This window comes from Macaca thibetana, chromosome 14 (assembly GCF_024542745.1).
Source record: "Macaca thibetana thibetana isolate TM-01 chromosome 14, ASM2454274v1, whole genome shotgun sequence".
NCBI classification, from domain to species: domain Eukaryota; kingdom Metazoa; phylum Chordata; class Mammalia; order Primates; family Cercopithecidae; genus Macaca; species Macaca thibetana.
In genome coordinates this window covers 18,598,305-18,615,058 of record NC_065591.1, presented here as the reverse complement: position 1 = coordinate 18,615,058, position 16,754 = coordinate 18,598,305, and the positions used below count along the sequence as shown (strand labels likewise).

The window sequence follows — 16,754 nt, the reverse complement described above, 5'->3', positions numbered from 1 at the left end:
ATTTCTCACTGTTTTCATGTAAAGCAAGCTTGTCCAAACTGTGACTTGCATGGCCCAGGACGGCTTTGAATGCGGCCCAACACAAATTCGTAAACTTCCTTAAAACATGAGATTATTTGTGATTTCTTTTTTCTTTAGCTCATCAGCTGTTGTTAATGTTCATGTATTTTATGTGTGGCCCAAGACGATCCTTCTTCCAATGCAGCCCAGGGAAGCCAAAAGACTGGACACCCCTGATATAAAGGAAAGAAGGGAACCATCCATCTGGTATACAAGACACCCTAACTTAGTAGTAGACAACAGAGATTCTAGAGTCAGAGAGACGAAGCTTCAAATCTTGGTTCTACCACAAATTCTACAACTTTGAGCAAGTTAATCCCTCCAGGCCTCAGTTTCCTCATCCATAAAATGGGAATATGAATAGTTCTACCTCAAAGGGCTTTGTAAAGATTAACCCATATGAACTGCTTAGCACAGGGCTAACACACAGCAAAAGCTTCATAATAATACAACCATCATTTTTTTTTTTCCAAGATGGAGTCTTGCTCTGTTGCCCAGGCTGGAGTGCAGTGGCACGATCTTGGCTCACTGCAACCTTCACCTCCTGGGAAGCAGTTCTCCTGCCTCAGCCTACTGAGTAGCTGGGATTACAGGTGCCCATCAGTGCGCCTGGCCAATTTTTGTAGTTTTAGTAGAGACGGGGATTCACCATGTTGGCCGGGCTGGTCTTGAACTCCTGACCTCATGATCCGCCCACCTCAGCCTCCCAAAGTGCTGGGATTACAGGTGTGAGCCACTGTGCCCGGCGACATCATTTATTAAATACTTACCAGGTGCCCTCCGAGTACTTTACTAAGTACTTTTCGTATGCGACATCACGGAAGGCTCTCAACAACCCTTGGAGGTGGTAGTGTTATTAGGTTGACGCAAAAGCAATCGTGGTTTTTGCCATTACTTTTAATGACAAAAATCGCAATTACTTTTGCGCCAACCTAATATTATCACCACTTTACAGCTGGGGACAATGAACCACAGAAAGGTTAAGTCTGTAGATAGATTGCACAAGTACTAAGGGTTGAGGCCAGCATTCACACCCAGGCAGGTGATTATACTGCTTCCCAATAAATGGTATTACTCTTGCAAGAATCTCCAAAACCCCAAGGTCAAAAGGGGGAATTTACAACTTCTGGGTCCTTCTCTTTGATGTGTTCTCCAATAGCAAATATGCAGTGAGTTTATGGGTCTCACACAGTGACCTCTATCTGGTTACTGCTAAGGTAAAGACTTATTTCCCTCGCCTGAAGGTAAAGTAATGAAGCGGGGAAAGTCTGGCATCCCAGCACTTTTGAATCAGCACTGGAGTGTTGTTGGTCCAGGAAGGAACAGTGCTTCTGATAACAAATAATTATACTTTGCAATTTCTCTTTAGTGTGCAAGCTACTTTTGCATATGCACTTGCATTCTCATTGAATCATTACAATAACCCTGAGCAATGACTGCAGGGCCTATTCAACTTGTAAGGGCACCTGCTTTGGCCAAGGTCATGAGGTATGTGGGAGAGCCAGGATGGCAGCCCCATTCTGATATTAAACTAGTATTCTTCTCTTAGTGTGATCTCAGAGTCTGGACTTTCAGTAAGCTTTCCAGGTGACACCGATGCACACTCAAGTGTTGAGAGGCGCTGCTCTCCACCATTCCACAGAATGCACAGCTGAAGGTGGACCACACCTGTCACGTGGAGGCACATGGGTAGACCGTGACTACACACAGCTACAGAGCAGCTTTTTCAAGTTGAACCAGAGATGAGAAGGCTTAAGGAATGCCCTGTGAGTGTTCTGGAGTCTGGTGGCTACCCCGGTGTGGAAGGTATTAGGATTACAACGAGAAAAGGAGGAATCACCATTCATTTATAAAGCATGTTAGCATATGCCTCTCTCCTTTTATCCACTGGCAGCAATAAATACAAGTTTGTTGAATGAATGAATGAATGAATGAATGAAACACTCCTTTAAAATCTTATGAAAGCTGGAGTCAAAAGAAAAGGGACTCAGAATATCATAAATAAAAGTAGCTATTTCCTACCTAACCAGTACCCAAGAGAACACGTATCTTTTCCTTTGCAAGGCAGCCTCTTAGTCCTATCCAGGTTTTGTTTACTCCTTTCTCCTACAAGACTTCTTTCACCAGCTGTATTATCCAGCTGTAAAACGGACACACCATGACTCTACTTATTTCTGTCCCATGGTCCCTCTTATTCCCCTGATCCCTAGAGGCCAGCTTAACTTGGTTGGTTTGGAAAATCTACCAGGTGCAGTCTTCTCCTCAGTGGGTCGTTTCAAAAGGGACACTATCAGGCACGTGATTACAGGTCCAAGCAAGATCAGCCCTCTCTTGCTACTGTTACATATAGAAAAGAAGTCCTGCCGGGCGCGGTGGCTCAAGCCTGTAATCCCAGCACTTTGGGAGGCCGAGACGGGCGGATCACGAGGTCAGGAGATCGAGACCATCCTGGCTAACACGGTGAAACCCCGTCTCTACTAAAAAATACAAAAAACTAGCCGGGCGAGGTGGCGGGCGCCTGTAGTCCCAGATACTCGGGAGCCTGAGGCAGGAGAATGGCATAAACCCGGGAGGCGGAGCTTGCAGTGAGCTGAGATCCGGCCACTGCACTCCAGCCTGGGCGGCAGAGCAAGACTCCGTCTCAAAAAAAAAAAAAAAAAAAAAAAAAAAAGAAGTCCTTAATGGTTAGCCTCCAAAGTTATGAGGCAGAAGAACATAATGTTAAGCACATAGGAACAAAACTTCCCAGGATAAAAATCCTGGCTCTGCTAGTTCCTAGCTGTCTGACCCTGGGCAGTTATTTCATCTCTTTCTATCTAATTTTCTCAACAGGAAAATTGGGACAATAAAAGCCCATACCTTACAGGGAAGTTATGAGAAATAAATTAGTTAATTCATAAAAAGGACTGCCTGGCACATACTATGTGCTCAATAAATAATAGCTCTTGCTATTACTATTAAAGATTTGGCTTACCCCAGAACTGTCACATCCAACCACTCCATGATTAAGACCTGCTATTTTAGGACTTGAGATGTTTAAAAACCCTACCATGTACCAGGCAGCAGTACCACCCCCCATGGGTTAAGTTGGTGGCATGAATAACCACAGTCTTGCTTTACTGCCTTTCTCTGGAAGAGCTTGAGGCACATGGTATCCTTTATCCTTGCCTTTTTTTTTTTGAGATGGAGTCTTGCTCTGTCACCCAGGCTGGAGTGCAGTGGCACAATCTCAGCTCACTGCAACCTCCGTCTCCCGGGTTCAAGCCATTCTCCTGCCTCAGCCTCCCAGGTAGCTGAGACTACAGGCATGTACCACCACACCCGGCTAACTTTTGTATTTTTAGAGTAGAGACAGGGTTTCTCCATGTTGACCAGGCTGGTCTCGAACTCCTGGCCTCAAGTGAACCGCCTGTCTCGACCTCCCAAAGCACTGGGATTACAGGAATGAGCCACCACACCCGGCAGATCCTTGGCTAATTTATCACCAACTAATTCTGAGGAGCCAAGGACAGGAGAGAGAATCCAGAACCTAAAGCAATTAAGAAATGGATTTGTTTCCACTGTTGTAAAACAGGAGTAACAACAGTATCTATTTCATAGGGTTGCTAAGAGGTCTAAATGAGATAATACATATGAAGTTCATACTAGACAGCTGTTATTGTTGTTCTTGTTATTTGTACTAATCCCATTATCTTCATCTGGATATGTCCTCTCTCTCAACCCAGTAATGTAGCCAATGCCAGGCTGTCTTGGTATAGATCCTCAAAATTCTACCTGCCCTACCTGGAAGCTGTCAACAGATTTCACAAATCCAACAGGGCTCAAACATGGCTGTGCTCTGTGAAGCGCTGCTCAAAATATTGCTTTCCTCTCCCCCTGCATCTCAAACCAGAAAGTCCACACAGTAACAAACTACATTTGTTTGTGGTTGCTCAGGGAGCAACAAACCACATTTTCTGGAAGCCTTCTAAAGTCTCTCGCTTCTTCTGAGCCCATGAGTTCAAGGCTACAGTGAGCTATGATCATGCCACTGCACTCCAGGCCCTCCATCCTTGAGACAGTATTTTTTTTTTTTTTTTGAGCTAGGCTGAGTGCATGCCGATCTCGCTCACTGCAAGCTCCGCCTCCCGGGTTCACGCCATTCTCCTGCCTTGGCAATAGAGTGTAGACCCACCGTGGTTCGAAAAAAAAAAAAAAAAACCCTGTTTAAAAAAAAAAAAAAAAAAAAAAAAAGTAAATAAAGTCTCTCTCCCTCAAAAAGCACCTGAGAAGTAATTCCTTATGCATCGAGACTCCCTGAGAAGGAGATGTCTGAAAACAGAGAGGAGAGGTCAATCCAAGGTGAAATATAGACCTTCCCAACCTAGATCTTCTGGGATAGCCTGGCTTGAAAATATTCTATTTCGAGAGGTAGCATGGGATTGGGGGTTAACAGCTTAGACTCTGGGTTCAAATCCTGGTTCAGTTACTCACTACTTGTATGAGAGCAAACTGCTCTAAGCCTGTTTCCCATCTGTAAGATGGGAATCTGTTTTTTGTTTTTGTTTTTTTGAGATGGAGTCTTGCTCTGTCGCTCAGCCTAGAGAGCAGTGGCACAATCTTGGCTCACTGCAACCTCTGCCTCCCAGGTTCAAGCGATTCTCCCACCTCAGCCTCAGTCTCCTGAGTAGCTGAGACTACAGACATGTGCCACCACATCAGCTAATTTTTGTATTTTTAGTAGACATGGGGTTTCACCATGTTGGCCAGGCTGGTCTCGAACTCCTGACCTCAAGTAATCCACCCACTCCAGCCTCCCAAAGTGCTGAGATTATAGGCGTGAGCCGCCACACCTGGCCAATGTAAGACAGGAATCTAATGGTACCTACCTCATAAGGATATTGTGAGGGATAAATGTGATATCATATACTAAATGCTTATCACAGTGCCAGGGACACAGCAAAGCTCTCAAAAATGCTAACTGCTCCAGAAATATATTTGGATTTTTTAGACCGCATATCCCAGTTTGTAAATCCACACTTCCCACAATTTGCAAAAATTGTCATTGGAGGAGATCATTCCTAGAAGAGCAGAAATTCTCATTTGGGGAAGATACATTGTAGAGTTGTTGGCTTTTACTGGCTTTCGGAGCCTGTAGTTGAAACTTCTTGTTTAAACTGCCCAGGGCCGGAAGGTGGAAAGCCTGGGGCTCCCCTTTCCTATTTGCTAGGCTTGTGGATGTCATAACCTGGCCTGTCCACTTGGTTAGAAGGAGGCTACAGTCAACTCAACAGAGAAGCTGTCTGTTGTACTCATCCATGCTGGCACGTGGTTGCAGGCCAGCTCCAAGGCTGGGGCCATGGGAACATAGGAAGGGAACACTTAGAGGGCTACCCCTCCCCACCTCCCCCCAGGCGTGACAGGAAGTGGAGCTGCCGAGCTTGGAGAGATCCCTGGAGGCACTTACAACCTTGCAGCTTCTTTATTTCACATGCTAATCAGGTGTCTCTCCCGATACCCTTCCCTGTACCTGCTTCGCCCTACACCCAGACAGAGGGAGCGTACCTCTCCTGCAAAAAGGCACTGCCTGGAGCCAGGAGCTTCCCAGCTCCAGAAAACCTCCGGCTCCGGTGATAAATTATGCAGCAGCACCTCTGTGTCACTGCCTCTCAGCCAGATGGGAGGTTTGCTCCCAGTCTTTTGTTTCCCGCTCTGCTTGCCGCTCTGATCCTCAGCTCTGCACAGAGGTGAGGGGGAGCTCCCATAGGCCAAGTCAGGGCTTGCAGCAAGTCCCAGCTAGGCTTTCCCCAGTTGGGTCCCAGGCAGCGCCCCTGCCCTCCTCTTTCGAACCTGAATGATGGGGGAGTCCTATTCCGCAGGGGAAACAGGGCGTCAGGGAGCGCTAACAGTGAGTCCGCTTATCTGTGAGCCAGCATGGGAATCTACGAGCAGTGAAAGGATGAAGTCTGCTTAGATTGGCGTAAGAGGCGCTCAAGGGCACCTAGGATGTTTGCTTCTTGCTAAATCAAAAATGCACAACAGAAAATGGAGTCAAACGACCGCCAGGAAGCTAGAGAATTGGCTCTTTTTAACAGCTGCTCTTGGTTACGGTCAACTTTCCGCAGCTCCCAAAAACATCACATCACTGGCACCAACTTAAAAAGAAGAAACAAAAGAGACAACAGAGGTCAAACTTTGAGGTGGAGGAGCTGGGGGTTGGGGGCCATTCGGGGCTGGAGACCCACATCAATTAGGCCTGCACACTGACAGGCTTCCTGATTGAAAAGGGTAGCTACGAAGGCTCCACAACAGCCCAGCTCCCAAATTGGGGCAATTACTACCTTATGAGCTCTGGAGCCTGACTCCTTTCTCAGGCCAATGGGAGAGAGGGCTTGGAATTCTAAACTGTTCCAGCTACAAGAGTCCCTGGCCAGCCCCTCTCATCCCATGTCACAGGAATCGTAGGGGGAGAAGTTGCTAGGCTGCATCCCTGACCACTTAAGAAGGGAAGCTCTCAGAGGAAAAGCTCCATTTCCCCAGACCTCTCTCAAGAGAACTAAGGTGACATGAGTTCCCCTAGACTGATGCTATAGCTTAGTAGATCACTTTTCTAGGAGTGGGCACAAGTGGGAACTATGCTTCGCTTCTGTCACGTTTTCAAGGGGAGAAAGAAGGGGCAGATCTTTAAAAGAGACAAGCAAAAGACCAGCTGCAATGAATGAAGGAGTAAGTCTCAATTTTAGCACGGCACATGGTAGCATAATTATTTACCTGGCTCCCATGTTCTAAAGCCAAGAATCATCTCTGATCCACTTACCTGACTTTGCTTACAGCTTTTATCTAGCTCTATAGTAACACAGTAGTTGCCAAGCTCTGTGCTGCATGGTTTGAACATGCTATTATCTCATGTAAGTTTTATGATATTCCTGTGTGATAATTTATTACTACTTTCCTTCCTCTACCCTACTCACCTTTGCAGGTAACAACCCTGAGGTTCAGGGAGATTTTGCACAGGGTCACCAAGAATTGCCAGAGCCAAGATTCAAACCCAGGTCTGTGGGTGCTTCTTAATTACCGAGCTTCGTATACAGTGATTATATTAATGCTTGACATATGTGTGCTTGCTGAATGAATGAACAAGTGAATGGGTGTGGAGCCCAGTTTGAGGAATGCTCCCGATTGTACGAGGAAGAACTCATCCTTGCCAGCTCTAAGCCGGAGTGAGAGTGGCAAACCCATGCAGTCATCAGAACTATTTATAAGGCCAAACTCAGGCTCTGCCAGCTAACCAGTCAGCACTGAGTCTTCCCTGGGACACTGAATCCTCACAGGCTGAGGAGGGGAGGAGGGCTTCCGCTGCTAAAGATGAGATGGCAGTCCAGACATAGTCTGGGGCCCAGATGCCCCATGTCCAGGCAACTGTGACAAAACTCGTGGCTAAGCTGCATCAAGGAATGTAGAGAGACCGTGGCTGGAACAGGCTAACAGACCCAGTCGACCAAGGGCACAGACTGTCTCATAATTTTGCCCAATCATAGAAAAGACAAGACTACTTCTTAAAGTAGTCCCTGAAATTCTGTTCCTATTCAGGAACCTTCAGTATTTATTTTTTCTTTAAAGGGGCAGCAACATAAACAATTTCTCCCATTTTCCTTCTAACAGTTAAGACTGGCAGTTAATCAGCAGAAAGAGTGAGCGAACAGCTATAAAACACTCTGTCTTCTGTGACCTCCTGTGTTCTTTGCTGGCCCAGAAGATGGACATACCCAACGTGCTCTGTATCAGACATGGCCAGACTTGGTTCCCTTGCACCTGTCATTCTTAATACCACGTGCCAGTCCAAAAGATGTTATCCGATATTCATCAGGGTACAGAAGAGGAAATCCAAAATCAGTGACAAGCCAAGTATGTTTCACAAGTCCAACAGATCAAGGACAAGGTCACTCAAGCACCATGACAACCATGGTCACGACAACAGCGAGATGGAAAGGAGACCAGTCTCAGCTCAATTGCTCTGCACTTATTCTCAGATACGACCTTCTATCTACCCAAGCACACCTAGGCAGGAAGTTTTAACATTTCCCTTACCTGGATGAGACCTCCAGAACACACACAGTTTCCACTCTTCCAATGCTTGTCATCTATGCCTTTACTTCAATCTTCAGGATGAAAATGCTAAGGGCTATTACCAGCCATCAAGTTTCCTTCCAAAATCTTTAAGGTTGGAGAGTTATGTGGGTTGAGTCCAAACCAATACGCTCTAGGAAAAGCCCAAAGGACTACCAGCATCCAAATAAGCACCTTAAACTTTGTGTATTTATTGAGATAGAGTCTCACTCTGTTGCCCAGGCTAGAGTGCAGTGGAGCGATCTTGGCTCATTGCAACTTCTGCCTCCCAGGTTCAAGCAATTCTCCTGTCTCACCCGTTCAAGTAGCTGGAGACTACAGGCATGTACCACCATGCCCGGCTAATTTTTGTATTTTTACAAAATTACAGGGTTTCGCCATGTTGGCCAGGCTGGTCTTGAACTCCTGGCCTCAAGTGATCCGCTAGTCTCAGCCTCCCAATGTCACCTCAAACTTTAGTGTCTTTAATTCATGCCTTGCTGAGGTCAGGTCTGCCTAATGGATCTACTACTACATTTATCACAACTGCTGTCTCCCTGAGCCCCTGGAATTGTCAGTACAAAAGATGTGTTGGTGGTATTTTTGGTTGTTTTTTTTCGTTGTGCTGGTTCCAGGCTCTGAAACTGCTCAATCTCACTGGTGAACTGTGAATCTGACCCCTCCAGACTGCCGAGGGTGGCTCAGTATCAGGCCAGGTGATGTGTATACCTTCATGCCACTGCCTACCCTTACAAACATGTGCACAGAAAGCTTTCCATGCTTAGACATTTCTATTAAACTTTTTTCCTTAAAAAGAAACCTGGGCTGGACACAGTGGCTCACACCTGTAATATCAGCACTTTGGGAGGCTGAGGCAGGTGGATTGCTTGAGTCCAGGAGTTGGAGACCAGCCTTGGCAACATGGTGAAACCCCATCTCTAGAAAAAAACCCAAAAATTTGTAGGGTGCGGTGGTGCATGCCTGTAGTCCCAGTTACTCAGGAGGCTGAGATGACAAGATCACTTGAGCTTGGGAGGTCGAGGTTGTAGTGAGCTATGACTGCCCCACTGCACTCCAGCCTGGACAACAGAGTGACACCCTCTCCAAAAAAAAAAAAAAAAAAAAAAGAAGCCTAAAAGAGTTACCACGAATCCTCCCATTCTTTTTCTGTGAAACATTAGACATACGCAGTTCTCTCCCCCCATTCTCACCCCCTTCCTCTATGCACATGTAATATTTGCAGCGTTGACAGCTCTGGAGCAGTAAAATCTTCTTGGCCAGTCTCAGCCCGGAACCTTCCAGCTCCCCCTTCCCTAGGGCAGAAGGCGACAATCTCCTCTCTGGCTTTGTTGGTATCCGTTTTAACCCTAATTTTTTTTTTTTTTTTTCCGCAGTGCCTTGCCATTTCCCTTGATCTTTTTCAAAACTTCCTCCAGGGGGCCGAGAGGAAAGTTCCATCCCCTTCCCTTGCAACCCGAAGGGGGAAACCCCCCAAAAAGCAAAGCTGTCCCTTTAAGGGGCCCATGTGGTGGGAAGAACAGCTACATTCCTACCCCAGTAGGGCCGCTGTCCCAACACGCCAAAGAGGCTACAAATAACCATCCAGGAGAGCCGGGGAGGGGAGAGCGCAGAGCGGAGCGGAACGTGGGCCGGCCAGGCTACCGCTCCTCAGAGAGAAAGGGCTCAGTCCGGGCTGGAGAGGACACGGAAAAAGCCCCTGAAAACCCACAGGTAGTTTAAATAACAGACATGAAAACTGTTTTGGATTTGGGAGGTAAACCAATCTTTAAAACGAGTGCCCAGACATCTCCACGCCCTGCCAGGCAAGTTCCGAAATCTGCACTGACTTTTTCCACACGAGCTGTCCTACGTGAAATAAAGAACCGGTGCAAGGCCAGGCAGGATCTGCAGACCCCTTCATTCTGAGCCCCAGCTCCCTACATCGGGGCTGCGAGGAAAATGGGGAGACTCGGAACTCCCGCCACGATGAATAGCGATGGGTGAATAGGGCTGGGGTTCAAAGATCAAAGTTCTTTGATCTCTGGGCACAAACTAGAGGCAGCTGCTCAATCACGGGGTGCACCCACGGTCGTTAAGAGGCCGCGGAGAAGCCGATTCCACCGGAGCCCTAGTCACACACAACAGAGGGTATGGGCACCAAGGAGTCCTGCTGCAGCCGTCCAGCTCCCCTGAGGGCCCGGACCCCGCCGCGCGGGCCGGGAGGTTGCTTTCTGGGGTTCAGGGATACCCGCCCCCTGGCCCCCTGCCCCGGCCAGGGCAGATCTGAGGGAGCCTTCCAGCAGTTATTTCCCCTATATTTCTCCTCTTCCCCCTTTCCAACCACCTCCCCTGGGGACGATCCAGGGCTGGAAATTGACTGGCCGCAGCCAAGAGAGGGACCCCGAAACACCGCCGAGGGGAGATGCTGCCCGCAAACAGTGTCCCAGAGTCCCTTGGTGGGAGCAAGACCTGGAGTCCGGGAATTGTTCTCCAAGTAGAGGAATCCCGGTGCCCAAGTACTCAGATTCCACCGGGGCCCTTCTCCGCAACCCGCCCGAGCCCCCAGCCCCAGGAAGGAGAGCTATTTACAATTTACGGGTTTAGCGACCCTCTTCGCCCGCCTCCCTTTCTTCGCACGCATTCATTCGCACCAAGGACACAGAGCCCCCGTCCTAACCTTAAAGGGAAGCAGCCCCCGCTCTTAAAAGAGCAGTGAGGGAGGGCGAGCAAACGAACGCCCCGGACCTTACCCGCGCCCCGGCCCAGACCCGAGCCCGCTGGAGCGCCTCCGCTGATGCCCCCGCTCGGGCTGCTGGAGCGGGGCCGCTCCGGGTCCACTCCCCAGCACACAGCCCCAGGGCCACGGCTAGGAGCGAGGGCGAGGGGTCTCAGGCCCCAGCCCGCGCCGTCCGGGTACCGGGAGGGGAGTCCTGCAGCGGCCGGACCCAGGGACAAACTTTCCCGGCGGGCGCCGCTTACCGTGTGCGCAGAGCAGGGCGCCAAGCAGCAGCGCGCCCCACTGCCGCCTCATGGTGCCGCCCGCGCCGCCCGCCCGGGGTCCTGCCGACTCCCGCGGGACGGCGCGGCGGAGAAGCCCGCGGAGGGTCCCCGAGGGGGAAGCGTCCCGGGTGCACGGCGGCCTGCGCGCCCCGCAAGTCGCCCTCCGGACGCCGCCGCCTCCTCCAGTGCTGCCAGAGCCGACGCTGCCCGGCCAGGGGACCGGGAGGGGGTGTCCCGGGCCCGGCCGCCCCGCCCCCCGCGCCGCAGCCCCCGCCACCGCCACCGCGCCTGGGCCCGCCCCCAGCGCCGGCCCGGCCCCTTCCCGCCCTCGGCCTCGGCTCCCCGGTCCCCCGACCCCACCCGCCGGCGTCTCCTGCGCGGGGCCCCGCTCCTCCTCAGGCCGCCCCCACATTCCTGGCCCGAGAGAGAGCCCCCTCCCTGTCCCTATTACTACTGCTTGAATGTCCCTAACTTAAAAAAAAAAAAATTATCCTAGCGGCAAGTCTCGCCCCCACTCACTCCAGCTCTATGCTTCAGAGGAGCACCTGAGCTGACCCAAGTCGCCTGGACGTGACCCCGGCCCCCCCTACCCGCCCCAAGTCCAGACTTTATTGATGTCTCCGAATACGCAAGGCTTGCGGATGCATAATCCTCTTGGGTCTTTATTGACATCAAACAACGGACATCAGGGGGCCTGGAGTGCTGTATCTTAACTAGCGTTCTCACTGTCAAAATTCCTTTTCTGAGATTGTCTTCTCCCTCGCCTCCCCCGGTCTAGGCAGCGTTGTTCTTGGGCTAAATAATTCACCGACCCCCTCTTTTCATTCACTCATTTCCTGAGATGGTTGTCTGGGTCCTGTTGCTCCAGCTCAGACGCCCAGATTCGGCCCAGACAGACTTAGTTCCTCCTTGCTGTCTTTGTAAATCACCGTTGTTAGCCTCTTCACCTTCTTTGACTTTGTGATCCCGACAAGGAAGGGAGGGGATCAGGAAAGAAGTCCTCATGGGCAACTGCACTCCCACAAAGCCCTCAGCCTCCTTCCAGCCCCAGTCTGTAGGTCCTTCCCTCAGATTTAACTTTTGATTTACTACATAAAATCATAAACTTGTCTCTAGTCTTCCTTCCTTTTGTGGTCTACTCTGCCTAATGCATATTAATAATACGGGTTAATTTCACCACCTTCCATTTTTCCAGGTTGAATCTTGTTTTGTTCCTTTTGCCCAAATGTCCAACTTTCTGATGGCCCAGTATATCGTTTTTTTCCCTCCCATCTGACATGCCAGCATTTCCTGGCTTTGGATCGTCTATGGATTTCATTAACTCACTTTCCTCACCAGTAAATACAGTCAGGAAGACCCAAATGCCCCTGTTAGCTGAGGGGAAAGTAATTTGGCATAGTGCAAAGTGGTTATTGGATTTCTCCAAATAGATACATTGACATTTCATCCTTGCTTGTTTTTTTCAATGCTTTCACTTCAAATTACCATCTTTTACCAAAGCTAAGATGAACCGTACTTTGCAACAGCAACAGCAACAACAACAACAAAAAGATGTAAGGTGTTAAATCCTTGTTAGGCAGTAGTTTTCTGTATTGTTTTGCCTGAAATTTTTACCCAGATGCAATGTGGTTGAACTAGCATCACCATGGTAACTATTACTGAAGCATTTTCTGGGTGTGTAGTTCTTCTTGCTGACTGAAGGCGGCAGTAGAGTTAGGTCAGGTTTACATGATCTTGGGGCTAGGAAAGACAGTCAACCTTTCTGGCCTCAAATCAGGTACCATAGCCTAAAATCCAAGGAGAAAAAAAACCGTAAAAAGTAGAGGCTGATTCCTCCGCACCCTCCTTCCTTTTTTTTTTTTTTTTTTTTTTTTTTGAGACGGAGTCTCGCTCCGTCGCCCAGGCTGGAGTGCAGTGGCCGGATCTCAGCTCACTGCAAGCTCCGCCTCCCGAGTTTATGCCATTCTCCTGCCTCAGCCTCCCCGAGTAGCTGAGACTACAGGCACCCGCCACCTCGCCCGGCTAGTTTTTTTTTTGTATTTTTTTAGTAGAGACGGAGTTTCACCAGGTTAGCCAGGATGGTCTCGATCTCTTGACCTCGTGATCCGCCCGTCTCGGCCTCCCAAAGTGCTGGGATTACAGGCTTGAGCCACCGCGCCCGGCCCCCACCTCTCATTTCTTAATACAGGTTTGGTTATTCTCAGGGTTTCATATATGTTGCTTATGAAGACTTGCTTTTTTTTTTTTCTTTTTTATTTTTCTTTTTTGAGATGGAGTTTTGCTCTTGTTGCCCAGGCTGGAGTGCAATGGCGCCATCTTGTCTCACTGCAACCTCCGCCTCCCGGGTTCAAGCGATTCTCCTGCCTCAGCCTCCTAAGTAGCTGGGATTACAGGCATGCGCCACCACGACTGGCTAATTTTGTATTTTTCGTAGAGACGGGGTTTCTCCATGTTGGTCAGGCTGGTCTCGAACTCCTGACCTCAGGTGATTCGCCCGCTTCGGCCTCCCAAAGTGCTGGAATTATAGACGTGAGCCACTGTGCCTGGCCGAAGACTTTTTTTTAAATCTGTTGGGAAAGACCTTGGGATTCTGGAGACCATATTTTTTTCCATCTGAAAACCAGGGACATGTGGTAGAATGAGTACAGTTGTCCCAAAAAAATCCAGGACAGGCGGTCCCCATACTTTCAGTGTCAGGGGATTAAGAAGTTATAAACAGTTTCCACTCTGTATGCAAAGGACAGGTTCCTTTCCAGAGGCATGATTTGTGTTGTTTTTCTGGAATTGGAGAAGAAATGAGAGGCTGGCTGTCCCTGTCTGACTCAGCTCGAGAGACTATTTCCTATGTGCATCCCAAGTCCTTCTCTAAGGTTCAGCACAGTTCTGGTGTGCAGAGTCATCCCTGGCTGCTGTGAGTCACTGGGAATATCAATGGGTAAGAAACTAGTTTAGTGCATAGTCCCTGTCTGGGTCACCCCCTAGGGTGAGTTAAGTCTTGGCTGTCAGAAACTGCTCTTGTGCCAGGAGTACTAAGCCATATTTATTTTTACGAGGCCTCTCAGACTTTCTTGTTTGGAGTGAGAGATCCCGAAAAGCATGCCAGAATGGGCTGTTTGTCTCCCTTTCATTGTCCTCTGGGACATGCCCCTAGAAAATTTGCAGGGGACTGCCAATTCCAGAGGGGTCTCAGAGGCCTTGGTTTCCTCAGAAACACCACCCTTTTCCTTCATCTTTCTGGGACAGTCCAGGGGACTGAATTTCCAAGATCAGAATATTGCCATGAATTAGACCATCACTAATGGTCTTTTCAAAGGAAACACAGGCAGTGCTAAGGAAACAAGATAGGGGTGGGCACTATTTTGATCCAACTGGGTTGGTAGAATTCTCTTATAACCTGGGAATCATTCAACAACCTGAATTTCTATATGTAATTCTTCTACAAGAGAATAAGGCCTGAAGTTTAACACTTCAACACTTCTCAACCACAGGTGGTTCTCAACCACAGGTGAATTGGCAGGCATGGGGCAATATCTAAAAACTTCCTTCCTTCCTTCCTTCCTTCCTTCCTTCCTTCCTTCCTTCCTTCTTTCCTTCTTCCCTTCTTCCCTTCCTCTCTTCCTTCCTTTCTTCCTTTCCTCCTCCTTCCCTCCATTTGTCCCTTTCTCTCTTTCTTTTCTTCTTCCATTTTATTTTATTTTGTTTTATTTTATTTTATTGAGACGTAGTCTTACTCTGTCACCCAGGCTGGAGTGCAGTGGTGTGATGTTGGCTCACTGCAACCTCTGCCTCCCGGGTTCAAGCAATTCTCCTGCCTCAGCCTCCTGAGTAGTTGGCATTACAGGCATGCACCACCATGCCTGACTAATTTTTGTATTTTTAGTAGAGATGGGGTTTCACCATGTTGACTGGGCTGGTTTCGAACTCCTGACGTCAGGTGATCCATCCACCTCGGCCTTCCAAAGTGCTGGGATTACAGGTGTAAGCCACCATGCTTTTTCTTTTAGAGATAGGGTCTCACTATGTTACCAAGGCTGGAGTGCAGTGACTATTCAGAGGCACAACTACAGCACACTGCTGCTTTGAACTCCTGGCCTCAAGTGATCCTTCTGCCTCAGCCTCCCAAGTAGCTAGAACTACAGGTGTGCCCCACTGCACCCAGTAATTTTGGGGAGTTGATGTTACTGGCATCTAATGAATAGAGGCCAAAGATGGTGCTTAACATTCTACAGTGAGCAGGGCATCCCCCACCACAAAGAATTATCCATCCCAAAATGTTAATAGTGCCAAGGTTGAGAAACTGCTTTAAAAGATTAAAAACATGAGACTGCAAAGAATTACTCTATCCTATTTCCAGAATCAGTTTCTTGTTGAAGGCAATGTCAATGGAGATGTTTTGTTTTTGTTGTTTTTGTTGTTGTTTTGTTTGTTGTTGTTGTTGTTGTTGTTGTTTGAGACAGAGTCTCACTCTGGGCCCCAGGTTGGCCTGATCTCAGCTCACTGCAACCTCCACCTCCTGGGTTCAAGGAATTCTTGCGCCTCAGCCTCCTGAGTAGCTGGGAATACAGGTGTGTGCCACCACGCCTGGCTAATGTTTTTGTATTTTTAGTAGAGACAGGGTTTCACTATGTTGTCCAGGCTGATCTCCAGTGAGCCACTCGCCTTGGCCTCCCAAAGTGCTGGGATTACAGGTGTGAGCCACTGTGCCCGGCCAGTTCTTAAAACTTTAGAAGAGAAAGCACAGCTAAGGGGACTAATAGAGTCCTATACCTATTTGCTTTAGAAAGGCTTAATTTCAGGATTTGCTTACTCAGTAACTACTTACAAAGGGTGTATTATGCGCCAGGTACTCTGAGGCAATGATGAACAAATAAATATATTGGGTCCCTGGAACTTACAGTCTGATGGTTGAAGGGGGCTGCAAGTTTGCAGAGGCATTTAAACAATGCTACCACAAATGAATTCGAAGTTACAAATGTTAGAGGCTTTGAGGGAAAAGTACAGGGTTCTATGAAAGGGAAAACTGGACTTAGATTTAGGGGTTCAAGGAAGGCCTGCCAGAGGCACTGACGCCTAAGCTGAGTAACAGCCATCAGGCTAGGAGTGAATGAGGCCTTCCAGGCAGAAGGAACAGTGTGCGCGGAGGCCTGGAGCCAGGAAAGACTCCATAGGATGTAGGGAAAAGTTTTTCTAACTTTCAGCAACAGGTTTGCTTTTATCTAGGTTCAGGGGGCTACTACTGAAGACCAGAAACAGTGAAGCATGAAAGCCTGAGAGAATAGTCTCATTTGCATTTCTGTGCTTTTTTAAATTGCAAACCCTCCACACCGCCATTTCTTTTCTTTTTTTCTTTCTTTCCTTCTTTTTTTTTTTTTTGAGACAGAGCTTCACTCTGTTGCCAAGCTGGAGTGTAGTGGCGCGATCTCACTCACTGAACCTCCACCTCCTGGGTTCAAGTAAGTCTCCTGCCTCGGCTGCCCGAGTAGCTGGGACGTGTACGCACGACCACACCCAGCTAATTTTGTATTTTTAGTAGAGATGGGGTTTCACCATGTTGGCCAGGATGGTCTCGATCTCTTGACCTGGTGATCCGCCCACCTCGGCCTCCCAGA

The 16,754-nt window shown here is 48.6% G+C and overlaps 1 protein-coding gene across 1 annotated transcript in view; it reads right to left on the bottom strand.

Moving 5' to 3' along the window:
- Nucleotides 1-11,416, bottom strand: part of LRP4 (LDL receptor related protein 4) — a 61,586-nt gene extending 50,170 nt beyond the window's left edge. The window contains exon 1 of the mRNA XM_050757524.1: nucleotides 11,125-11,416. Within this exon, the coding sequence (XP_050613481.1) occupies nucleotides 11,125-11,176 (52 nt within the window). The 5' untranslated portion in view covers nucleotides 11,177-11,416. The remainder of the gene's footprint in view (nucleotides 1-11,124) is intronic.
- Between the last annotated feature and the right edge of the window lie 5,338 nt (nucleotides 11,417-16,754).